The following is a 27287-nucleotide window of genomic DNA, read 5'->3' as shown; positions in this document are numbered from 1 at the left end:
TTAAGGAACAACCTTGCCCACCTGCAAACACCCAATGCTGCATGCTTCGTATCAAGCACAAAAAAAAAAAAGAAAAAGAGAGCCTATTTTCTGCGTATTATTAACGAAAAGTGGTAATAAATTGCTAACTAAAAGCCCTCACCTCACATTCTATCCCTAACCCTAGTTAAATGTGGTTCTTCCCCAACCATGCTCAGCTGCATAGGTCCTCATCTATCTGAAAAGAATCAAAGCGAAGTCTCAATGAGTCATTAGAACAGGACAGACTTAAGGCCAAAAACAATAGCCACAGCCTGTGTTAAAGACATATTTTTATATATTTTTGTCTTCACATTCTCATTCCCACTCCACCTCCACCCTCCAGCTCCTCGTCCATTACAGCAAGATTAATTTATCACTCATCACCCTTCCCAAGGCCTTCACAGGGAAAGGGGTAAACAGGGAAGCCACTTTCTTCTCCCTTTGGCAAATAACCTCCTCATAAGAGCCAGTCAGAAAGGGGAAGGAGGGTGTCAAACTATAGGCTAATCTACCTCATCTTTCTTAGGGAGACAAGTTTAATAAACCAAATCTTTCTTCTACTCAAGTCACACTGGCCACAATCAGAAGTTATCTTCGATGCTTGATACTCTAGGCCAAAACATCACCTGAACCTAGTATCTCAGATCAAGTTTTGCTTTTTATTTTCGAGCAGGGAAAAGCCATAATATTCAACACAGGAAAACTGTCAACACCCATGGTTAGAAAAGAATTTCAGGAAATATCCCATATATGACACTACTCAAAATGTTACCTAGTTAAACTCATAATCCCTTGAAAGTTTCAACTCGCTATCTCACTTGTATTTATTTATTATTTTGGCATCTGGGTTATGTGGCATCTCTGCTAACCACTCTCATATATTAGATGTCACTAATAAAAGTGATTAAACTCCAAATATATTTTCACAACAGACAAATCTTCATCTAACTGCCTACTGGATATCTGCACCTACAATGGAACTCGTCCAAAACCATCTCATGTGTATCTGCATTTGAAGACTTACAACATGTTCCATGACCAATATTTTCCAAATATCCTAGAGCTCAAAACCCTTAAGCCATTCTTTCAATGCCACCATTTCTTCCAACCATGTGTCATCAAGGATTTAAGGCCTTACATCTGTGCCTTCCTTTAAATTCTTCCTGCCATAAACTTAGTACACCTACCTGATTAAGAGCCATTGCTTATGCTCCCAAAACCTCCTTCTGGTCTCCTAGGGGAGCCCTGGCGGCATAGTGATTAACAGCATAGCTGCTAACCAAAAGGGCGGCAGTTCAAACCACTCCTTGAAAATCCTATGAGGCAGTTCTATTCTGTCCGATAGGGTCTCTATGAGTCAGAACCAACTCCATGGCATCAGGTTTAGTTTGGTTTTTCTTTTGGCCAAGATCCATCTGACATCAGCAATGATATCCCTCATACCATGTCCCCTTCTGAAACCAGCTTGAACTTCTGGCAGGTCCCTGTCAATGTACTACTGCAACCGTTTTTGAATTATCCAGCAAAATTTTACCTGTGCATACATTAATGATATTTTTCCAATAATTTCTGCATTCTGTGGGATCACCTTTCTTTAGAGTGGGCATAAATATGGATCTCTTCCAGTCAGCTGGCCAGGTAGCTGTCTTCCAAATTTCATGGCATAGATGAATGGGCACTTTCAGCAATGCATCCATTTGTTGAAACATCTCAATTGGTAAGTTAGGTAGCCCTCAAACCCTCCATAGTATTAGTTTTGATATGTCAACCTGCCATAAGTATCGAAAACTGCCACCTCCTTTTCTGTACTGCATTGAAACACCATGCCCTTATTTAACTCTTGTCTGAACTATCTTAAATTGTGACACTTACTCCAAAGCAGACTGTTTAATTTTCCAGAACACTGCTAAAACCTGTCACCTTCCTTTCACAAATCATCAACTCCTCAATAAAATACAAACTATTTTTTTCTGATCCCTAAACTTTTAGTCAAACTGGCCTTGCTATTCTTCCAAATTGCACCTGGTTTTTTGCCTCCACCTTACACAGGCATGTTTTTTGCCTCTACCTTCAACAGCATACTGAACATACGCCCCGTTTTCTCACCTCTTGTGTTCCTCAATGCGAACAGCAATTACTTTCTACTCTATGTCAATACCAACTCTCAGGCTTTTTAGGGTCACTTAGCAATATAATAAACACCGCTACTAAACAGCAGCTTGAGTTCTTAAGTGTAATTTTATAGCCTTCCTCTCTTTTCTCACTGTGAGGTATCAATTGCCACTCCTCGCTGTTGTGTGCATGATCCCATCATAGGATGCACCTAAATCAGCTGAGGGCTTAGGGGGCCAGCTCGCTATTAGATCAGAACAGCTAGTTAAACCAGAATGAAAAACTTAAAGGAGAGGCAGATTTTTTTTAAAGTCACAGAACTCAGGTCCAACCAAATGCCTGACTAAATCTCAACTTACAGCCCAGTCAAAAAAGGCACAGGAGTTCAAGGGCCCCACCTGTGCATCCATCGCACATTCCCCATTCAGTGCAAAACCCCAACCTTATGTACCACAAATGAGTTCATTTTCCTTTCTGTTGATTCCAGGACACTTAACTGTAAAGCCCTGTTGGCTGTGTTTGACTTATCGGCTAGCACTTGGCTGTATTCCCAGATAGCAGTATTCCAAATAGGTAAAGTAGCACAGTATTGTGATTAAGAGCACAGGTTGGAAGTCAGATAGACCTGGATTCCACAAATTACTAGACAGGTAACCTTGGCCAAGTACTTTCCTCTCTCTCAAGCCTGTGGGAACATCAAACAAAACCAAAAAAAAAAAAGCCCCATGCCATGACTCCAACTCACAGCAACCCCATGTGTGTCAAAGTAGAACTGTGTTCCATAGGGCTTTCAATGGCTGATTTTTAAGAAGCAGATCACCAGGCACTTCTTCCAAGGCACCTCTGGGTAGAATAAAACTTCCAGCCTTTCAGTTACCAGCCAAGCATATATGCTTAGCCTAGACCCTAAAAACAACCATCCCCCATACCCACTGCCATCGAGTCAATTCCAACCCATAGTGACCCTACACAACAGAACAGAACTGTCCTACAGGGTTTCCAAGGCTGTAATCTTTATGGAATCTTTCTCCCATGGAGCAGCTGGTGGGTTTGAAACACTAACCTTTTGGTTAGCAGCCAAGCTCTTTAACCAGTGTGCCACCAGGGCTACTCAATAACTGCTATGTTGTTGTTAGGTGCCATTGAGTTGGTTCTGACTCATAGCAACCCTATGTACAATAGAACAAAACACTGCCTGGTTCTGCGCCATCCTCGCACTCATTACATGCCTGATCTCACTGTTGTGATCTACTAAGCATGATGTTCTTCTCCAGAGACTGGTCCCTCCTGATAACGTGTCCAAAGTATGTGAGACAAAATCTCGCCATCCTCGCTTCTAAGGAGCATTCTGGCTGTACTTCTTCTAAGACAGATTTGTTCCGTTCTTCTGGCAGTCCATGCTATATGCAATATTCTTAGCCAACACCACAATTCAAAGGTATCAGTTCTTCTTTGGTATTCCTTATTCACTGTCCAGCTTTCACATGCATATGAGGCAACTGAAAAGACCATGGCTTCAGTCAGGCACACCTTAATCTTTAAAGTGACACCTTGCTTTTTTACACGAAAAGAGGTCTTTTGCAGCAGGTTTGCCCAAAGCAATGTGTCTTTTGATTTCTTGACCACTGCTTCCATGGCCATTGATTGTGGATCCAAGTAAAATGAAATCCTTGACAACTTCCATCTTTTTTCCATTTATGACACTGCTTACTGGTGCAGTTGTGAGAACTTTTGTTTTCTTTATGCTAAGGTGTAATCCATACTGAAGGCTGTGGTCTTTGATCTTCATCAGTAAGTGCTTCATATCTTCTTCACTTTCAGCAAGTGAGGCTGCGTCATCTGCATAACACAGGTTGTTAATGAGTCTTCCTCCAACCCTGACGCAGCGTTTTTCTTCATATAGTCCAGCTTCTTCAGTAACTGAATACCAGTACATAGCTTCCAGCATCACAGGAACACACAAGCCCCCACAGTACGATAAACTGACAGACGCATGACAGTTTTGCCTGTTAAAATCTGTTTATTGAAAAATATTGAATCCATTTACTCAAAAATTTTCTAAATAAATTTACTAAGGTATGATTTAAATACCATAAAATCCACCCATTTTAAATGTACAATTCAATAATTTTTAGTAAGTGTGCCAAGTTGTAAAACTACCACAATAAATCTTTAAGTGGTCACCTGTAGAGCAAATATCATACAAAAAAAAATTGTCACTCAGGTCTAATGTGGTTAACCTAAATTCTGAGCATTTCATGAAGCCGTAAGAATATACTACCTAATATATTTACCACATTTAGTAGTTCAACCTTATTCCCATACATCAAAACGAACTTTCATCACTGTTTCAAAATCTGGAATCTTTACAGCAGTAATAGGATACACAGAACATTTTCAGTCATTCCAGAAGCCCAAAAGGTTACACTTTTCCTATAATAAGTTAGCAATTTACTTAACATTGGAGGATTATCTAAACTAAGTAACAGCAGTAGTTATCTCTTCCTCAGAGTCCTTGGGTGGTGCAAATGCTTAAAACACTTGGCTGCTAACTGAACTGGAGGTTCAAGACCACCCAGAAGCACCTCAGAATAAAGACCTGACGGTCTACTTTTGAAAAATCAGCATTGAAAACCCTGTGGAACACAGTTCTTTACTCTGACACACATGGGGTCGCCATGGGTTAGAACTGACTCAGTGGCAACTGGTTTTTTATCACTTGCTTATCAGACAATCTGGCTGGCAGTTATGCATGATAAACAACTGAGAAAATAATCACTTATGAAATGTATTATTCACAACTACAGGGTGCCTGGCTACTACCGCCAAATGTTCTGACAAGGATCTCTACAGAAAGTCCCAGACAGAGCTGGGGAAAAATGTAGAACAAAATTCAAGCTCACGAAAAAAGACCAGACTTACTGGTCTGACAGAGACTGAAGACACCTGGAGAGGATGGCGCCCGATCACCCTTTTAACTCAGTACTGAAGTCATTCCTGAGGTTTACCCTTCAGCTGAAGATTGGAGAGGCCCCTTAAAAAAAAAATAGTACAAGTAGATCAACTATGTATACAAGACTAAATGGGCACACCAGCCCAGAGGCAAGGACAAGAAGGCAGGAGGGGACAGGAAAGCTGGATGAATGGAAATGGGAACCAATGTCGAAAAGGTGACAGTGTTGAAACGTCACAGGGTTGGCAACCAATGTCACAAAACAATACGTGTATTGTTTAATGAGAAACTAATTTTCTCTATAACCCTTCATCTAAAGGACAATTTAAAAAATGTATTATTCAGCGGTGTACTTCAGTGAAAATATGTAAATACAGAAACCTTAACCGGACAGAAGAGGAAGCTATAAAAGGCACTGTGGACAACTGAGAAAATCTCCATGTGGATTTAAATAAGATATTATTAAATCATTAATTCATTTTCCTAGGAATGATGTTACCGTGAAGAGAAGCACTTTATTCTAAAGAGATGCTTGCTGAAATATTTAGGTGTAAATGTCATGATGTTTGCACTTTACTTTCATTCAGCCTCAAAAGATAATGTGTTGAAGAATGCTGAAAGGGCAAATGTTTTGTTACATATATATTTTACCACAATAAAAAAAGAAAGTGTATAGTGTATATACACAGAAATGCAAATGTGGCAAAATATTAAGTACTGACTTGAGATAAAGGGCATATTATACTCTTCTCTCAACTTTTATTTTACTGATTTGAAAATTTTTTAATTAAAAAGCTGGAGAGAGCAAAGTAAAAAAGAATCAAAAGGCAAAAGACACAACCTACCCTAGAAGGTTATAAACACAAGCTCTTAAATGTAATATTCACGGTAACCACTAAAAAAAATATATAAAAAATATATATACAAAAGGAAAGGAGGAGGGAACCAAAAAGGCTCACTACAATAAACCAACAAAGCACAAAAACAAGCAGTACTAAAGGACAAAGACAAGGAAGGCTTAAGACACACAATAAACATAATAAAATGGCAGAAGTAAGTCACTTCTTATCAGTAATCACAGTGAATGCAAACGGACTAAACAAATGCTCCAATCAAACAGCAGAGAGTGGCAGAATGGATTAAAAATAAACATGATCCAACCATACAAGAGACACACCTTAAACTCAAGGACAAAAACAGGTTGAAAGTGAAAGCAGGGAAAAAAAAATATTCCATGCAAATAATGACCAAAAGACAGCTGGGTGGCAACCTTGATATCAGACGGAATAAGCTTTAAGACAAAATCTGCCACAAGAATTAAAGATGACATTATATTGTGATAAAAGGATCAATTAATCAAGAAGATTTAACAATCATAAATATATATGTACCCAACACTGGGGCATGGAAATACATAAAGCGAACACTGATAGAATTGAAAGGAGAAATAAATAGTACTAAAACAATTATTGGAGACTTCAATACACCACTCACTATCAATACTGGACAGAACATCTAGAAAGAAGGAAACAGAGGACCTGAATGACACTATAAACCAACTAGGCTTAAGAGGCGAGGAGTCCACCCAAAAATATCACGATATACATTCTACTCCCGTGCACATGGATCATTCTCCAGGACAGACCATATTTTAGGTCACAAGGCAAGTCTTGATAAATTTTAAAAGACTGAAATCATACAAAGCATCTTCTCTGACCACAACAGAGTGAAGCTAGAAGTAAACAATAGAAAAAAAACCTGGAAAATACACAAACATATGAAAATTAAACAAAACACTATTAAACTACCAATGGGTCAAGGAAATAATCAAAAGAGAAATCACAAATTTCTTAGAGTCAAATGAAAATACACCATACCAAAACTAAGGGGACGCAACAAAGGCAGTACTCAGAAGGAAACAATAAATTCCCACATAAAAAAAGAAGAAAGATCTCAAATTAACACCGTGACGCCAAGAACTAGAAAGAGAAGATCAAACTAAGCCTAAACCTATAAGAGAAAGGAAATAACAAGTATCAGAACAGAAATTAATAAAATTGAAAACAGAAAAACAAGAGACAATCAATAAAACCAAAAGTTGGTTCTTCGAAAAGATCGGTAAAACTGACAAATCCTTAGCTACAGTGACAAGGAAAAGATGCAAATAACCAAAATAATAAATGAAACAGGGGACATTACAACTGACTCAATAGAAATAAAGAAAATTCTGACAGAATATTATGAACTGTATGGCAACAAACTGGATAACCTAGATGAAATAGACAAATTCTAAGAAACACACAACCTGCCCACACTGACTCAAGAGGAAATAGGAAGTCTCAACAGACTCATAACAAGTGAAGAGATTGAATCGTGGGGGTAAAAAAAAGTCCTGGACCAAATGGCCTCACTAGAAAATTCTGCCAAACATTTAGAAAAAAATTGACACCAATACCGTTTAAACTCTTCCAAAGATAAAGACGGAATGCACCCTAATTTATTCTATGAAGCACATAACCCTGATACCCAAGCCGAACAAAGATACCACAAAAAAAGGAATCTACACTCCAATATCTCTTATGAATACAGATGCAAAAATCCTCAACAAAATACTAGCGAACAGAATTCAACAACATATTAAAAGAGTCATACATCATGAGCCAGTGGGATTTATTCCAGGAATGCAGGGATGGCTCAACATTAGAAAACCAGTCAACGTAATACACCACATCAACAGAACAAAGGAAAAGAACCACATGATTATCTATTTGGATGCAGAAAAGGCATTTGATAAAATCCAACACTCTTTCTTGATGAAAACCCTAAAGATTGGAATAGAAGGGAAATTCCTCAATATGATTCAGGGCATACATGAAAAGCGAACAGCCAACATATAAAAATGGCATGGCAGGGAGCATCTGACCTCCTCTAACTTCACAAGGGGAAAGACAAGGCAAGATCAACAGCCCAAGGCTGATTCTTATGAGGTGGAGGTTAGACATGCCTCTCCAAACTTTTTACCAATTCTGACACCAACCATCCCTCCCATGGCACTCTCTACTCCTCTGCTGGGTTCCATAATTTGTTGCAATGGCAATACAGAACCTACGGACAATACTCACGATTATGGGGTTTATTAGGGAAGCAGTAAGTTAAAATTTCGGCTCAGGAAGGCCCAGCTCAGGATATAGTTCTTAAATCAGAACAGTCTATTCTTAACTGTGCCCACAGGCACACCTCTCTGTGGCCCCTGAGTCTCTGCCTTGCTCGCACAAGTGTTACAAAGCTCTTTTAACTTTGCCAAAAAATGCCCAGAGGCACCCCACTCCGCATGTAAGCCCTGATCCAAACGAACTCAGCTTTCTTGTTCCATGGGACAGGACACCCACTGCACTATCTCCTGCTAGTGTACTCATTCTGCTGCCTCTGCTGCCACAGTTTCTCTGCTGTTGCTTCTCACTGTCTCTCACAGTCTCTGGTGTTACAGCTGTCCTGGACCTACGATATTCTCGGTGCAGGGATCACAAGTCCCAAGGCAGCACTTCACTCATGGTTCTTCATTCTTGGTAGTGGTGAGATCCTCCCTTCTCACCTCTTGCATGGCTCATTTTAAGCCTTGCAGGATGGCAAAACTGACCACTTCCCTCATTAGGGTTCCACACACCTTACTTACATGATCTCACCCCCACAACAATGTCATGCACCTAAAAGCTATCGAATCTCCTTGGTGGGCCAAAAGCACGTCATCTGCATAGTCCCACCCAGTCATTTGGTAGGAGTTACAAAGATTATGGCTAGAAGGGCCATATTAAGAAATACAATGCACCACGCAACATTATACTTAGTTGAAAAAGACTGAGAGCTTTCCCCTTGAAATTGGGAACAAGACAAGGGGGCTCACTCTCACCACTTTTACTTGATATTGTATTAGAAGTCCTAGCTAGTGCAATAAGACAAGAAAAGAAACAACAGGTAACTAGGTTGCAAAAGAAAAAGTAAAATTATCCCTATTTGCAGGTGATATGATCCTATATATAGAAAATCTCAACCCACAAGAAAACTTCTAGAGCTAATAGAGGAATCTGGCAAAGTTGCAGGGTACAAGGTCAACAAACAAAAATTAGCTGGGTTTCTATACACCAACAATGAGAAATCTAAAAGTGAAATTAGGGAAACAACATTTATAATAACACCTAAGAGAATAAAATACCTAGGAATAAATCTAACCAGGGATGTGAAGGACTTATACAATGAAACTATAAAACAATGATGAAAGAGATTAAAGAAGACTTAAATAAATGGAAAGATGTTCCAAGTTCATGGATTGGAAGACTTAATATTGTTAAAATATCAATATTACCCAAAGCAATGTACAGATTCAATACAATTCTGATTAAATTCCAACAGCCTTCTTTAGAAAAATAGAAAAACTAATCTTCAACCTTATATGGAATGACAGGAGGCCCCGAATAGCTAAAATAATGTTGATAAGACAAGAACAAAGTAGGACTCAGACTTCCTGATTTTAAAACATATTATCAGAACAGCCTGGTACTGGTGTAACAACGACACAAAGACCAATGGAAGAGAATTAAAAGTCCAGAAATAAACCCATACCGTCTATGGTTAACTAATTTTTGACAAGGGTACTAAGTCCATGTGATAGAGAAAGAAAAGTTTCTTCAATAAATGGTGCTAGGAAAACTGGATTTCCACAGGCAGATAATGAAACAGGATCCATGTCTCACACCATAGACAAGAACAAATTCAAAATGGATTAAGGACCTAAATGTGCAAACTAAAACCATAAAATTCATAGAAGAACAAGCAGGGGCAGTGCTGTCACATCTTGCTCTCAACAATGGGTTATCTAATAAAATAACAAAACACAAACAGCAAAAGACAAAATAAATAAGTGGGACCTCATAAAAACTAAAAACTTTTGTTCATCAAAAAGCTTTGCCTCCACATCTGGGGTCTTAAATGCTAGCAAGTGGCCATCTAAGATGCATCAATTGGTCTCAACCCACCTGGATCCAAGGAGAATGAAGAACACCAAGGTCACACAATAATTATGAGCCCAAGAGACAGAAAGGGCCACAGGAACCAGAGACGTACATTGTCCTGAGACCTGAAGAACTAGATGGTGCCTGGCCACAACCGATAACTGCCCTGACAGGGAGCACAACAGAGAACCCGAGGGAGCAGGAGAGCAGTGGGATGCAGACCCCAAATTCTCATAAAAAGACCAGACTTAATGGTCTGACTGTGACTAGAGGAATCCCTGCAGTCATGGTCCACAAACCTTCTGTTGGACCAGGACAGGAACCATTCCCGAAGACAACTCATCAGACATGGAAGGGACTGGACAATGGGTTGGAGAGAGATGTTGATGAAGAGTGAGCTACCTGTATCAGGTGAACACTTGAGACTGTTGGCATCTCCTGTCTGGAGGGGAGATGGGAAGGTAGAGAGGGTTAGAAACTGGCAAAATTGTCACGAAAGGAGAGACTGGAAGGGCTGACTCATTAGGGGGAGATTAAGTGGGAGTATGGAGTAAGGTGTATATAAGCTTATATGTGACAGACTGACTTGATTTCTAAAAGTTCACTTAAAGCTCAATAAAAATTATTTAAAAAAAAAAAAAAAAAAGCTTTGCCTCCAAACTGACAAAAGAAAAACAGGAGAGGAAGCAATAAGAAATGAGATGGGCGATATTACAATGTACCCAACTGAAATTAAAAGAATCACATCACATTACTATGAAAAATTGTACTCTAACAAATTTGAAAACCTAGAAGAAATGGATGAATTCCTAGAAACACACTACCTACCTAAACTAAAACAGAGGTAGAACAACTAAATAGACCCATAACAAAAGAAGAGATTGAAAAGCTAATTAAAAAACTCCCAATAAAAAAAAAGCCCTGCTCTGGAGGGCTTCACTGCAGAGTCCTACCAAACTTTCAGAGAAGACTTAACACCACTACTACTAAAGGTATTTCAGAGCATAGAGAAGGATGGAATACTCCCAAAATCATTCTATGAAGCCACCATATATATCCCTGATACCAAAACCAGGTAAAAACACAAGAAAAGAAAACTATAGACCTATATCCCTCATGAATGTAGATGCAAAAATCCTCAACAAAATTCTAGCCAATAGAATTCAACAACATATCAAAAAAAATAATTCACCATGACCAAGTGGGATTCATACCAGGTATGCAGGGATGGCTCAACACTGGAAAAACAACTAATGTAATCCAGCACATAAATAAAACAAAAGACAAGAATTACATGATTTTATCAATTGATGCAGAAAAGGCATTTGACAAAGTTCAACACTTATTCATGATAAAAACTCTCAGCAAAACAGGAATAGAAGAAAAATTCCTCAACATAATAAAGGGCATGTATACAAAGCCAACAGCCAACATCACCCTAAATGGAGAGAGCCTGAAAGCATGCCCATCAACATCGGGAACCAGACAAGGATGCCCTTTATCACTGCTCTTATTCAACATTGTGTACGAGTTCCTAGCCAGAGCAATTAGGCTAAATAAAGGGCATCCAGATTGCCAAGGAAGAAGTCAAAGTATCTCTATTTACAGATGACATGATCTTATACACAGAAAACCCTAAGGAATCCTCAACAAAACTACTGAAACTAATAGAAGAGTTCAGCAGAGTATCGGCATAAAGATAAACATACAAAAATCATTTGGATTCCTCTACACCAACAAAAAGAACATCGAAGAGGAAATCACCAAATCAATGCCGTTTACAGTAGCCCCCAAAAAGATACAATACTTAGGAATAAATCTTACCAGAGATGTAAAAGACTTATACAAAGAAAACTACAGTACACTTTTGCAAGAAATCCAAAGAGACTTACATAAGTGGAAAAACGTACCTTGCTCATGGATAGGAAGACTTACATTATAAAAATGTCTATTCTACCAAAAGCGATCTATACATTTAATGCAATTCTGATCCAAATCCCAGCAACATTCTTTAATGAGTTGGAGAAACAAATCACCAACTTCATATGGAAAGGAAAGAGGCCCTGGATAAATAAGGCATTACTGAAAAAGAAGAACAAAGTGGGAAGCCTTACTTTACCTGATTTTAGAACCTATTATACCGCCCCAGTAGTCATAATAGCCTGGTACTGGTACAACAACAGATACATACACCAAAGGGAACAGAAGTGAGAATCCAGACATAAATCCATCCACATATAAGCAGTTGAAATTGGACAAAGCCCCCAAAACAGCTAAATGGGGAAAAGACAGTCTTTTTAACAAACGGTGCTGGCATAACTGGATATCCATCTGCAAAAAAATGAAACAAGACCCATACCTCACTCCATGCACAAAACATAACTCAAAATGGATCAAAAACCTAAATATAAAATCTAAAATGATAAAGACCATGGAAAAAAAATAGGGACGACATTAGGAGACCTAATACATGGCATAAACAGTATACAAAACATTATTAAGAACGTAGAAGAAAAACTAGATAACTGGGAGCTCCTAAAAATCAAACACCTATGCTCATCCAAAGACTTCACTGGAAGACTAAAAAGACTACCTACAGACTGGGAAAAAGTTTTTAGCTATGACATTTCTGATCAGTGCCTGATCTCTAAAATCTACATGCTACTGCAACAACTCAACCACAAAAAGACAACCCAATTAAAAAATGGGCAAAAGATATGAACAGACATTTCACTAAAGAAGACATTCAGGTCGCTAACAGATACATGAGGAAATGTTCACGATCATTAGCCATTAGAGAAACGCAGATCAAAACCACAATGAGATTTCATCTCACTCCAACAAGGCTGGCATTAATCCAAAAACCACAAAAGAATAAATGTTGGAGAGGCTGTGGAGAGACTGGAACACTTATACACTGCTGGTGGGAATGTCAAATAGTACAACCATTTTGGAAATCGATTTGGCGCTTCCTTAAAAAGCTAGAAATAGAAGTACCATACGACCCAGCAATCCCACTCCGCGAATATATCCTAGAGAAATAAGAGCCTTTACAAGAACAGATATATGCACATCCATGTTTACTGCAGCACTGTTTACAATAGCAAAAAGATGGAAGTAACCAAGGTGCTCATCAACAGATGAATGGATAAATTATGGTATATTCACACAATGGAACACTACACATCAATAAAGAACAGTGAGGAATCTGTGAAACATTTCATAACATGGAGGAACCTGGAAGGCATTATGCTGAGTGAAATTAGTCAGTTGCAAAGGAACAAATATTGTATAAGACCACTATTATAAGATCTTGAGAAATAGTTTAAACTGAGAACACATTCTTTTGCGGTTATGAGAGGGGGAGGGAAGGAGGGTGGGAGAGGGGTATTCACTAATTAGATAGTAGATAAGAACTACTTTAGGTGAAGGGAAAGACAGCACACAATACAGGGGAGGTCAGCACAATTGGACTAAACCAAAAGCAAAGAAGTTTCCTGAATAAACTGAATGCTTCAAAGGCCAGTGTAGCAGGGGCAGGGGTCTAGGGACCATGGTTTCAGGGGACACCTAAGTCAATTGGCATAATAAAATCTATTAAGATAACATTCTGCATCCCACTTTGAAGAGTGGTGTCTGGGTCTTAAATGCTAGCAAGCAGCCATCTAAGATGCATCAATTGGTCTCAACCCACCTGGATCAAAGAAGAATGCAGAATACCAAGGACACAAGGCTATAGGAGCCCAAAAGACAGAAAGGGCCACATGAACCAAAGGTTACATCATCCTGAGACCAGAAGAACTAGATGGTGCCCGGCTATAACCGATGACTGCCCTGATAGGGAACACAGCAGAGAACCCGAGGGAGCAGGAGAGCAGTGGGATGCAGGCCCCAAATTCTCATAAAAAGCCAGACTGAATGGTCTAACTGAGACCAGAAGGACCCTGGTGGTCATGGCCCCCAGACCTTCTGTTGCCCCAGGACAGGAGCCATTCCCAAAGCCAACTCTTCAGACGTGGATTGGACTGGACAATGGGTTGGAGAGGGATGCTGGTGAGGAGTGAGCTTCTTGGATCAGGTGGACACTTGAGACTATGTTGGCATCTCCTGCCTGGAGGGGAGATGAGAGGGTAGAGGGGGTTAGAAGCTGATGAAATGGACACAAAAAGAGTGAGTGGAGGGAGAAAGTGGGCTGTCTCATTAGGGGGAGAGTAATTGGGAGTATGTAGCAAGGTGTATGTAAGTTTTTGTGTGAGCTACTGACTTGTAAACTTGCACTTAAAGCACAATAAATATTAAAAAAAAAAAAAACCTTCACCAAAAAAGTGAAAAGACAAGCTACTAACTGGGAGAATATCTTCAGAAACCATGTATCCAGCAAGAATCTAATAACCAAAATACATATAAAACTTCGACAACAAAAAGACAATCATAAAATGGGCAAAGAACTTCAAGAGACATTTCACCAAAGAGGACACTCAAATGGCCACCAAAGACATGAAAAGATGCTCAGCATCATTAGGCATCAGAGAGATGCAAATCAAAACGACAATGAAATATCATTTCACTCCCACTAGGATGGATAAGATAAAAAAAAAAAAACAGAAAATGACAAATGTTCGCCAGGATGTGGGGAAGCTGGAACCCTTTACCCACTGCTAGTGGGAACGTAAAACAATATAGTTATTACGGAAAAAAGTACAGAAGTTCCTCAAAAGAGTGAAAATAGAACAACACTAGCAATTCCACTCCTAGGTATACACCCAAAAGACTTGAAAGCAGAGACTCAAAAAGAGACTTGTACATCCATGTTCACTGCAGCACTATTCACAATACCCAAAAGATGGAAACAACCGAAATGCCCATCAACAAATGAATAAACAACATGTGGTACATACATACAATGGAATACTACTCAGTCAGTAGGAAAAATGAAGTCTTGATCCATGCTACAGTATGGATGGAACCTGAAGACATTATGCTGAGCGAAATAAGCCAACCACAAAAGGCCAAATATTGTATGCGTTCGCTTATATGGAAACACGGCTGGCGTAGTGGTTAAGAAATACAGCTCCTAACCAAAAGGTCTGCAGTTCATATCCACCAGGTACTCCTTGGAAACTATGGGGTAATTCTACTCTGTTCTACAGGGCTGCTATGAGTCAGAATCGACTCAACAGCAACGGGTTTACTTATATAAAAAGACAAGGCAAAAAACAAATCCAATAAGAGTGACTTTAAAAAAATCAGTATCAACAAAAGTTTGACACAAAAGGGTTTTACTAACAACTTTTTAACCCAAAAAATTTTTTGAAATTTTAGATGAAATAAATTACTAATTAAAAGCTTACTAAAACTGACAAGAAGAAATTGAAAAAAGACAAATAGTTCTGATTCTTAACATTTAACATTTTTAAAATTCTAAAATAATTATAGGTTCAAGGTTAAGTTGCAAAGAGGTCCTGCACCCCTTTACTCGGGTTCCTCTAGTGGTTACATCTTATATAACTGTAGTACACGTAGTACATTGATACAATGTGTGCCTCATTCTACGTCATTTTACCACATGTGTATATTAATCACCACTGCAATCAAAATACAGGCCTTGTCCCTCACCACAAAGATTTTCCTCCCTCCTCTTGTCCCAACGCCATTTCCCTACTGTCGCTAAACCCTTTGCTATCAAGTTGATTCTGTCACTAAAACCTTTGCTGTCAAGCTGATTCTTACTCATGGTAACCCCATGTGACAGAGCAGAACTGCTCCATGGAGTTTTCTTGGCTATAATCTTTAAAGAAATAGAGCACTAGGTCTTTCTTTTGCGACGCCGCTGGGCAGTATGAACCTCCAACCTTTAGGTTAGTGGTCGAATGTTTACAACACCCAGGGACTTCTACCCCACTGTCATTAACTCCTGGTATCCACTAATCTGTTCTCTATCTCTGCAACTTTGTCAATCCAAGAAGGCTACATAAACTGAATCATGCATATGCGACATTGTTTTTCAAACACTGAACCAGCCTCACATCTCCGGAATAAACCTCCTTTGATCATAATTAAAAAAAAAAAAAGGCAAAAGACATAGAAAAAACAAAGACCAGATTGATAAAAACAAAATGTGGTGGCAGACACAAAATCAATATATTTTTAATTACAGTAAGTTATCCAGTTAAAAGAAAAGCTGGCAGATTGTATTAACAAGCAAAATCCAGCTATGTGTTCTATTAACAAAACAAATCCAGCTATGTGATGTTAACAAAATACCTAAAACATCCCACCAGAACTAGGAAAAACTAAAAATTTGGCAAGAATGTGAAAAGCTCTAATTCACTCAGTCTTGAGAATTAAGTCCCAAAGCCTAAGGTGTAAGGAGCCCTGGTGGCACAGTGGTTAAAGCACTCAGCTGCTAACCAAAAGGTCTGTGAGAAAAGATGTGGCAGCCTACTTCCATAAATATTTACAGCCTTGGAAACTAACTATAGGGTGCAGTTCTACCCTGTCGTATAGGGTCACTATGAGCTGCAATCGACTCGATGGCAGTGGATTTAGGTTGGTTGGGCCTAGGGTATATGCACTGCATGTAATGAATTAAAGGTCTTCCCTAGGCATCTGGAATGGTATTAGTTTACGTACCACCCTCGAGAAATGAGCAGTCACTCAACATTTGTGTTCCATGGTTCAAATGAGGCCTGTAGTTATACTAAGAAACTGGGGTTTGCTTTTGGGGGGGATGAGGAACAAATGTTCACTGGGAGACAAGTACAATTTGTAAACATAAAAAACTGGAAGTAAGACAAATATCCATTAACAATAGAAGAGATTAATAAGATTTGGTAGATCCTCACAATGAAATACCATACTACTGAAAATGACTGATAGCTGTAAGAGGCAACATGATGTACCTCAAACATGTAAAGTGAAAGAAGCAAGGCTCAGAAGAATCATATAATTCCATTTAGATCAAGATCAAAAATGGGCAATGTTAAACCATATATTTACAGTTATATACAAGGGGTAAAAATAATTCTTAAAAATGTCATGACAAACCCAAACTTTAGGATAATGGTTACCTCTGGGGAAGAGACAAAGGAATGCTTTTAAGGGAAGAAATATGCAGGGGGCTGGAGGCAGCAGTAGTGTTCTATTTCTTGATTGTCCATTTTATTTCTTTTTTTCAAGATTCTATACGTGTTTTCACACATCGTACCTTGTGCATGCATACTATCAAAAAAATAAACCAAAACCAAACCCAAACCCAGTGCCGTCGAGTCGATTCCGACTTATAGCGACCCTAGAGGACAGAGTAGAACTGCCCGATAGAGCTTCCAAGAAGCGCCTGGCGGATCTGAACTGCCGACCCTTTGGTTAGCAGCTGTAGCACTTAATCACTATGCCACCAGGGTTTCCATGTATACTATATTCTTCAATAAAAATCAGTAAGTATGCACGATATGATCCCATTTTTTTTAAATATATACATTATGTAAAAGAAAATGATGAAGAATTTATAGTAAAATGTTAAATTGTGCTAGTCTTTTTTCAAATATTCTAAAATGTGTGTCTTCAATTTTTTAACTGTAAATGAAAGAGAAATTAAAAAATGAGAGTAATGCTTTTTACATTTATTTCCTAATTACAGTCTCACACTCCATCTCTGGAGTACTGGAGGCACAGTGGTTAAGCGCTCGGCTGCTAATCAAAAGGCTGGCAGTTCAAATCCAACAGCCACTCCTTGGAAACCCCATGGGGCAGTTCTACTCTGTCCCATAGGGTCACTATGAGTCAGAACTGACTCGACAGCAATGGATTTGGATTTGGTACCCCATCTCTACGTTCCTAGGTAAAACAGTATCAGTCAGTCTGATCCAAAAACCTACCCTAATTTGGAAATTTATAAATTAATTTGGGAACAATGTCGGGGGGGAGCTAATTTGGTCTGGAAAACAATTTAAAGGCTTGCCAATAAATCCTAAAGCCAATCATTTTCTTCTAGGCCCTATTTCAGTTAAACCTGTATTTTTTAAAGCCCACTTGGTCTCTTGTTTAATGATTTAACACTGCTATCAAATGAAAAATCCAAGCCTTCGAAGAACACACAGCCTAGCCAGGGAGGCACATACAATACACATAGCACTATATTCCTTGCTCAAGTCTATGAAGCCGTAAGTTTATTTTAGGTTTTAATCTGCTTGCTAGGGAAGCAGCATGTTGCGCTGGCAGGTGGAGTCAGAAGACTGGTCTCCAAAGAGACTGGGGCCCACAGCCTTCTCAGCTGAGACTGAGCAAATGTTGAGAGTGTTTTTATATTTGGGGGAAGTGGGGTCTAGAGGAAGAAAAGAGGGGAGAAAAAGAAAATGGAGAGAGAATAGGGAAAGAGAAATAACAGAAAAAAAGAAAGAAGGTAGGAAAGTGCAGAGAATTTCAAAGAAAGAAGAAAAAAGGCACCATTAACAAGAAGTAAGTAAGCCTTCGAAAGTCTTCATAGACATAATACCTACAATCCCAGAACAGATACGATGAGATGATTAAGACTACATGTAAAAAAAAAAAAAAGTGTGTAAGCAGTAAAGTGCTCAATATTAGATGTGTATGTACAATGTAACTTTAAATGAGAACACTCCTGTGTGACATCTTACTTAAAAACAGGTTTTAACAGCATACTAATAGCAAGAAATACAGTCCATCCAAAGTTCTAAATCCAAATTCTCTCCTCTATAATTTTTTAAAAAATATTCTCACAACTAAAACCATTCTTTTTTTTTTAATTTTGAGACCCAATCAAAAACATGTCCTATTAACTTTTAGAGTTCCTAATGGAAGGAAGGAAACACTGGCAGCATAGTGGTTAGATGCTATAGCTGCTAACCAAAAGGTCAGTAGTTGGAATCCACCAGGCACTCCTCTGAAACTCTATGTGGCAGTTCTACTGTGTTCTATAGGGTCGCTATGAGTCAGAATCGACCTGACAGCAATGGGTTTGGTTTTTAGCTTTAACAGAAGAAAAAAACACACACACACACATTCCCAACAACTCTGAAAAGCAGAGCATTTCTTTGTCTTAAATTTAACACCTACTCCTTAATCCAAACATTAATTCAAAATTAACTGGGTTCCCAATGACAGCCCTGACAGGGAACACAACAGAGAACCCCTGATAGAGCAGAACAGTGGGATGCAGACCTCAAATTCTTGTAAAATAGACCAGGCTTAATGGTTTGACTGAGACTAGAAAGACCGTGGAGGTCATGGTCCCCAGACCTTCTGTTAGCCCAAGACTGGTACCATTCTGAAAGCCAACTCTTCAGACAGGTACTGGACTGGACTGTAAAACAGAAAATGATACTAGTGAGGAGTGAGCTTCTTGGCTCAAGTAGACACATGAGGTTATGTGGGCAGCTCCTGTCTGGAGGGGAGATGAGAAGGCAGAGGGGGACAGGAGCTGGCTGGATGGACATGGGAATACAGGGTGAAGAAGAGGAGTGTGCTGTCTCATTAGGGGGAGAGCAACTAGGAATACATAGCAAGGTGTATATAAATTTTTGTATGAGAGGCTGACTTGATTTGTAAACTATCACTTAAAGCACAATAAAAAAATAAAAAGTAAAAATAAATTAACTGGATTCCAATTCAATTAGATTCAGTAAGAAAATCAGCTATTTGAAAAACGAAACTCAGTCTCTAGTATACAAGCTGTGACAGCCAGAAATTCACAAACCTGGTCTTCAAGGCCTTTGCCAAGAAATTTCAAAACTAAAATATTTCCTTTCTTAAAAAAGAACATGACATGCAGCATTTTTGGGAGAAACACTGTCAAGAAAACAAAAAGTAACAATTATCAGCTTAAGCAGTTTACACTACAATTGTCAAAACAAACCTGAGAAATTTGGTTCTCTGACCTTTATCCCATTCCTAAATACTTATTTGATAGTTGGGTCAAAATTATTTCACAACTACCACAGGCTTACATGATGATACAGGTCCTCCCTCGCTTTGCCTTCCTTCAGGTTACATCTCCACTTTCTTTTTTGGAAAAAAAACAAACAAACAGCTGTTTCTAAGATCTATCAGAGATCCACCGCCTTACCAGCCAACACCACAGGTGCCATAACACTTAGCTTTTAAAGGACACTCCTTTACTCAAATTAACGAAGAGCTTAGCAATATTTGCTGACGTACAGATTACTTCACAAAGAGTAACAAAGTAAGATAGGTTTGTTTAAGAGCAGAGGAGCATCACAACTTTGTGAGCTCATACAGACTGCTTCTTTTGAACAGGCATTCGCTCTTTTATAACACACTCCCAATCCTGAAAAATAGGTCTTATCCAGAACCATTCCCAAAGCCAACTCTTCAGACAGTGATTGGGCTGGGCTATAGGACAGAAAATGATACTGGTGAGGAGTGAGCTTCTTGGATCAAATAGACACATGAGACTATGTGGGCAGCTCCTGTCTGGAGGGGAGATGAGAAGACAGAGGGGGAAAGAAGCTGGAAGAATGGACACGAAACTAGAGGGTGGAGAGGAGTGTGCTGTCTCATTACGGGGAGAGCAACTACAAGTACATAAAAAATATATATATATTTTTTTTTTTATAGCAAGGTATATACAAATTTTTGTATGACAGGCTGACTTGATCTGTAAACTTTCACTTAAAGCACAATAAAAATTAAAAGAGAAAAAAAATAGGTCTTATAACAAAGGAAATCTTAACAGTAAGTCACCATTGGGGGTGGGGGGAGGATTGGGAATAAGACTAGCACTTTAAAAGTAAAGGCTTCACTTGAGATCACTTCAAATCTTCAAAATAGGTCTGTACTTTCTACATGTAGTTTGTACTTAAAGGTGGTGGAGACAGTGACCAGTTCACATCAAAACACAACTGCATATTTAGAATAAAGACAATAAACCCATTCTTCTCCCTGTTCTCCCACCATTTCTCCCCCAAATAATAGTCACTCACGATAGTATCAAGACACTCCTGGTGAGCACTATACAGTCTGCACCAGTTACCAGGAAAGGGAAGCAGAGGTGTTACTGATGTTCTGGCCTTGTTCTAAAGGTAGCTCCATGTGAGTGCTGCTGGTCCAGCCCACATTTAAAGAGAGAGGCCAGAGGAAACCAGAGCAGCAGGAAACAGGCAGGAGGGACAATTACCACAGCCCTTTCCTATGGCCTCATTCTCTCCCAAGCCACCATTTCCCAGCCATATTTCAATCACAACAAAAACTTCCCCTCACTGAACCGTTTAATAATAATTGAAGGTCAGTCGGCAACAAGGAAACAGGAGAAACCAGAACTGTGGGAAACAAGTAGGGCATTGGGGAGTGAGGGGCAGGGGCAATCTTCCATCCCACGTGTGAACTAGCCATAAGGAGGAAAAACCAGGAGCAGCACACTGGAGGCAAGCAAAAGAGTGATGTAGGAAACTAATCACCTTTGCCTAAGGATAAGGCAAGCTTCACAGCAATTAAAGGATGCCCCCCAAAAAATGCTTTTTTGCTTCCAGCCAAGGGGCTCCAGACGCAGAGAAGCCACACTGGTATACTGGAAGACTATATCATCTTCAGAGAGTGGAATTTATTCCCTTTCCTGAGATAGATGGGGACCAGCCCAACCTACCCACCCAGTGACTAAGGTAAAGGAGTGCTTAGGTGTGATGTTCATCTTCCCTCCACCCTTATCAAACAAATTGACAGTAAAAAGAATGTACAATTCATGATTAAAAATGAGAACACAATAATTCTTGACATAACCGTAGGTGAAAAAAAGTGCTATCGAAATGGAAGAAAAAATATAAGTGAATTCACACAGAAAGTGAATGTTTCATATATTTATATATATATACACACACACACATACATACATACAAAACAATTTCAAATAAAAGATGATCTTTGGATGGAGACCTTAAAAAGGCCTTAACTGTTAGGGTATGCAGGCGCTGGATAAGAGAAAAGCCTAAATACTGAGTGATCGTACACTTTGGAAAAGCAATCTCCAAGAGAAGTAGTAGTAAACTACAGAATTAGGTCAAACATGAAAGACTACGGATCGATCCCTAGAGAAAACAAGAATCCATAGAGTGAATGTGAGATGCCTGGGCAACTAATTACACTGAATGAGGAGAGGGCTGGAGGAGAGTGGGAAAGTGATTCAGAGCCAAGAAAACTGAATTGTCATCTACCAATGAAAGATACAACATTTTGAACACGTCTGACAGGCAGCGCTCCACAGTTTACAAAGCGCTCTCAAATCGACATTAAAGAACAAACTGTGACACAACCAGATCACAGGAACTGGGGCTGAGGAAGAAAACGGAGTTCTAAGAGTCTGAGGCCAAAGACCTCCGAAATGAGAATAAGAGGTAGAACTGAACTATGCCTCTGGGTTAGCGCAGAAGTTGGGCTCTAAGAGGGCCAGTCCCAGGACTAGCGACGGGCGTAAAAGCGGAAAGATGGTAAGGATGGTAGCGAGAGCGTGGCGCGGGAGCTCCAGAGGACTGGTAGGGACGAGGTGGTAGAGAAAACCACACCCTCCAGGACAGAAGATCGGTGGCGGGGGGGGGGGGGAGAGACGCCCCCAGGGGCTGGGTGGGGCCGGTGGAACTAGGATGGGGGTAGACAGGAAGGAGAACCAGGGCAACCCAGAGAGGAAGGGGGGTGCCCGGGCCTGAGGATACGGAGGAAGCGTCAAGCTGAGGAGGGAAGCTTGGCCCGGTCCTCGCGGGTGGGCGCTGGGGCAGTCTGAAGATGGTTAGGGCAAAGAAGAGATGAACCCAGGACTAGAAAGCGCACGCTGCAAGGCTCAGGAACCTGGAAAAGGGAAGAAGGACAGGTGGCAATTACCGCTGCTGCTCCCGCTGCACTCCGACCCGCCGCCGCCACCACCGCCGCCGCCGCCGCCGCCGCCGCTGCTGCTCGTTACCTGCCAATGTGCCGCTTACAAAGCGGCGGCGGCGGCGGAGGCGGCCCGGTCCGTCACGTGACCTCTACGTCACCACCGAAGGAGGAGCCACAAGCCGCTTCCGTGCGGCTCCCGAGACCTCCCAAACCGCGCACCGCTTCCTCTAGCCACTGCTTCTCTCAACCCTGTGAGGCCAACAGCGTTGAGGTGGCGGGGGGCAAGAGAAAGGAGCAAGTGAGGGAAGTTTTATGGGATTTCCCCTACTTGGAAAAGGCTAGGGAAATATTACCCACCGCATCCAGGATGCCCTAACTGCAGCTTGTCGCGCTGTGATGACCTCATAAGGCACTGCAAGTCGCTCGTCGGCCACCTCCGGCGATCTCGTATCACGTGATATGGTGTAACCATTCAAGGCAAGCCTGGCTTCCCACACGTTGCACGAGAGGACTACGACTCCCAGCATGCTCCATAGCAAAGACATGCACTACCACAGCCTTTCCCGTGCAGGTTCATAGACGTAAACCTGGGAACATAGTGCCAAGGGAAGGCCAAGAAGAAAAGTGGACATCTCTAGCTTCTGAGACTAATACCAGTGGGTTATGTCGACCAGGTGACTGAACCTGGTTCTTGCTGGGAGATGTAGTCCTGGTGGGCGGACGCCGCTACCAAATTCCCGGCCTTGCGCTCCGCCCCTCCCCCTGCGCGGGAAAACGCCAACGGTTCGCCAGAGCACCTGCAGTACCCGGGCGGGTTCAAGAAGACCCTGAACGGGTCTGGTGCGCTGGGCAGGAATACCTCGCGAGTTCCGCCTTGGTTAATGTGGAATCGAATTGGTTCTGCATTCCCCATTTCCTTTCTGTGTGGAAAGATTAACATCTATCGGACGCCTGCTCAACGTTAGCCGTTTGTATTATCATTTTATTAAATTTCATAAACAACCCCCTGAGGCAGGGATTGACCGGATTTTAAGGATAAGGAAAGAGGATTAGAGAGGTTCAGTTATTTTCCGATTTAAGAGATCCAAACCAGGTTTTCTGTCTTCGAACGCTGACCCTCCTGTCCATAAGATCTGACCCAGTTATTCCTTCAGGAATTAAGCATAAGTACATTTATAATTTTAGTATGTTAGGTATTTTCTCATTTATTGCCTTATTTGAGCCTCAAAAGCATTATCCCAACTTGGTTAGATACACGGACTTTTGAGTCCAGGAAGCCTTACCTCAGAGCTTTGTTACCTTGTGATAATAATACCCACTTTGCAAGATTGTGAAAATTAAACGGGATTATGTAAAATACCTGCCTGTTGTTGTTGTTAGGTGCCCTTGAGTTGGTTCCGACTCATAGCGACCCTATGCACAACAGAATGAAACACTGCCCGGTCCTGCGCCATCCTTACAATCGTTATGCTTGAGCTCATTGTTGGAGCCACTGTGTCAATCCACCTCGTTGAGGGTCTTCCTCTTTTCCGCTGACCCTGTACTCTGCCAAGCATGATGTCCTCCAGGGACTGATCCCTTCTGACAACATGTCCAAGGTATGTAAGACACAGTCTCACCATCCTCGCCTCTAAAGAACATTTTGGCCGCACTTCGTCCAGGACAGATTTGTTCGTTCTTTTGGCAGTCCGTGGTATATTCGATATTCTTCGCCAACACCACAATTCAAAGGCATCAACTCTTCTTCGGTCTTCTTATTTACTGTTCAGCTTTCACATGCATATGACGTGATTGAAAATACCATGGCTTGGGTCAGGCACACCTTAGTCTTCAGGGTGACATCTTTGCTCTTCAACACTTTGAAGAGGTCCTTTGCAGCAGATTTGCCCAATGCTATGCGTCTTTTGATTTCTTGACTGCTGCTTCCATGGCTGTTGATTGTGGATCCAAGTAAAATGAAATCCTTGACAACTTCAATCTTTTCTCCGTTTATCATGATGTTGCTCATTGGTCCAGTTGTGAGGATTTTTGTTTTCTTTATGTTGAGGTGCAATCCATACTGAAGGCTGTGGTCTTTGATCTTCATTAGTAAGTGCTTCAAGTCCTCTTCACTTTCAGCAAGCAAGGTTGTGTCATCCGCATAACGCAGGTTGTTACTGAGTCTTCCTCCAATCCTGATGCCCCGTTCTTCTTCATAAAGTCCAGCTTCTCAGATTATTTGTTCAGCATATAGATTAAATAGGTATGGTGAAAGAATACAATCCTGGCACACACCTTTCCTGACTTTAAACCAATCAGTATCTCCTTGTTCTGTCCAAACAACTGCCTCTGATCTATGTAAAGGTTCCTCATGAGCACAATGAAGTGTTCTGGAATTCCCATTCTTCCCACTGTTATCCATAATTTGTTATGATCCACACAGTCGAATGCCTTTGCATAGCCAATAAAACATAGGTAAACATCCTTCTGGTATTCTCTGCTTTCAGCCAGGATCCATCTGACATCAGCAATGATATCCCTGGTTCCATGTTCTCTTCTAAAACCAGCCTGAATTTCTGGCAGTTTCCTGTCGATATACTGCTGCAGCCATTTTTGAATGATCTTCAGAAAAATTTTGCTTCGTGTGCGATATTAATGATATTGTTCTGTAATTCCCACATTCTTGGTAATAGGCATAAATTTGGATCTCTTCCAGTCAGTTGGCCAGCAAGCTGTCTTCCATATTTCTTGGCATAGACGAGTGAGCATCTCCAGCGCTGCATCTGTTTGTTGAAACATCTCAATGGATATTCCATCAATTCCTGGAGCCTTGTTTTTCACCAATGCCTTCAGAGCAGCTTGGACTTCTTCCTTCAGTACCATCGGTTCCTGATCATACGCCACCTCTTGAAATGGTTGAATATGGACTAATTCTTTTTGGTATAATGACTCTGTGTATTCCTTCCATCTTCTTTTGATGCTTCCTGTGTCGTTTAATATTTTCCCCATGGAATCCTTCACTACTGCAATTCGAGGCTTGAATTTTTTCTTCAGTTCTTTCAGCTTGAGAAACGCCGAGCATGTTCTTCCCTTTTGGTTTGCCATCTCCAGCTCTTGGCACATGTCATTATAGTACTTTACTTTGTCTTCTCGAGAGGCCCTCTTGAAATCTTCTGTTCAGTTCTTTTACTTCATCAATTCTTCCTTTTGCTTTAGCTGCTCGATGCTCAAGAGCAAGTTTTAGAGTCTCCTCTGACATCCATCTTGGTCTTTTCTTTCTTTCCTGTCTTTTCATTGACCTCTTGGTTTCTTCATGGATGATGTCCTTGATGTCATTCCACAACTCGTCTGGTCTACGGTCACTAGTGTTCAGTGCATCAAATCTATTCTTCAGATGGTCTCTAAATTCAGGTGAGATATACTCAAGGTCATATTTTGGCTCTCGTGGACTTGCTCTGATTTTCTTCAGTTTCAGCTTGAACTTGCATATGCGCAATTGATGGTCTGTTCCACAGTCGGCCCCTGGCCTTGTTCTTACTGATGATAATGAGCTTTTCCATCATGTCTTTCCACAGATGTAGTCAATTTGATTTCTGTGTGTTCCAGCTGGCGAGGTCCATATGTATAAAAAAAAAAATTTTTTTTTTTTTTTTATAGTTGCCGTTTATGTTGGTGAAAGAAGATATTTGCAATGAAGAAGTTGTTGGACTTGCAAAATTCTGTCATTCGATCTCCGGCATTGTTTCTGTCACCAAGGCCATATTCTCCAACTACTGATCCTTCTTTGTTTCCAACTTTCGCATTCCAATCGCCAGTAATTATCAACGCATCTTGATTGCATGTTCTATCAATTTCAGACTGCAGCAGCTGATAAAAATCTTCTATGTCTTCATCTTTGGCCCTAGTGGTTGGTGCAGAAATTTGAGTAATAGTCATATTAACTGGTCTTCCTTGTAGGCGTATGGATATTATCCTATCACTGACAACGTTGTACTTCAGGATAGATCTTGAAACGTTCTTTTTGACAGTGAATGCAACACCATTCCTCTTTGAGTTGTCATTCCCAGCATAGTAGACTATATGATTGTCCAATTCAGAATGGCCAATACCAGTCCATTTCAACTCACTAATGCCTAGGATATCGATGTTTATGCGTTCTATTTCATTTTTTGACGATTCCCAGTTTTTCTAGATTCATACTTCGTACTTTCCAGGTTCCGATTATTAATGGATGTTTGCAGATGTTTCTTCTCATTATGAGTCGTGCCACATCAGCAGATGAAGGCCCCAAAAGCTTTACTCCATCCACGTCTTTAAGGTTGACTCTACTTTGAGGTGGCAGCTCTTTCCCAGTCATCTTTTGAGTGCCTTCCAAC

The 27287-nt window shown here is 40.5% G+C and overlaps 1 protein-coding gene across 5 annotated transcripts in view; it reads right to left on the bottom strand.

Annotated features, from left to right (window-relative positions):
• The window catches only part of UBAP2 (ubiquitin associated protein 2), a 134931-nt gene extending 111568 nt beyond the window's left edge, over positions 1 to 23363 (bottom strand). For all 5 annotated transcript variants that reach the window (XR_010323075.1, XM_023545190.2, XM_023545191.2 and 2 more), the window contains exon 1: positions 23290 to 23363. Coding sequence is in view for 4 of the 5 variants with exons in the window: in XM_023545190.2 (XP_023400958.2) it covers positions 23290 to 23338 (49 nt within the window). In the remaining variant the exon portion in view is untranslated. The remainder of the gene's footprint in view (positions 1 to 23289) is intronic.
• Between the last annotated feature and the right edge of the window lie 3924 nt (positions 23364 to 27287).

The sequence above is a fragment of the Loxodonta africana genome, chromosome 9 (genome assembly GCF_030014295.1).
Source record: "Loxodonta africana isolate mLoxAfr1 chromosome 9, mLoxAfr1.hap2, whole genome shotgun sequence".
In the NCBI taxonomy this organism is placed as follows: Eukaryota; Metazoa; Chordata; class Mammalia; order Proboscidea; family Elephantidae; genus Loxodonta; species Loxodonta africana.
This window is presented reverse-complemented; position numbering and strand designations above follow the sequence as displayed.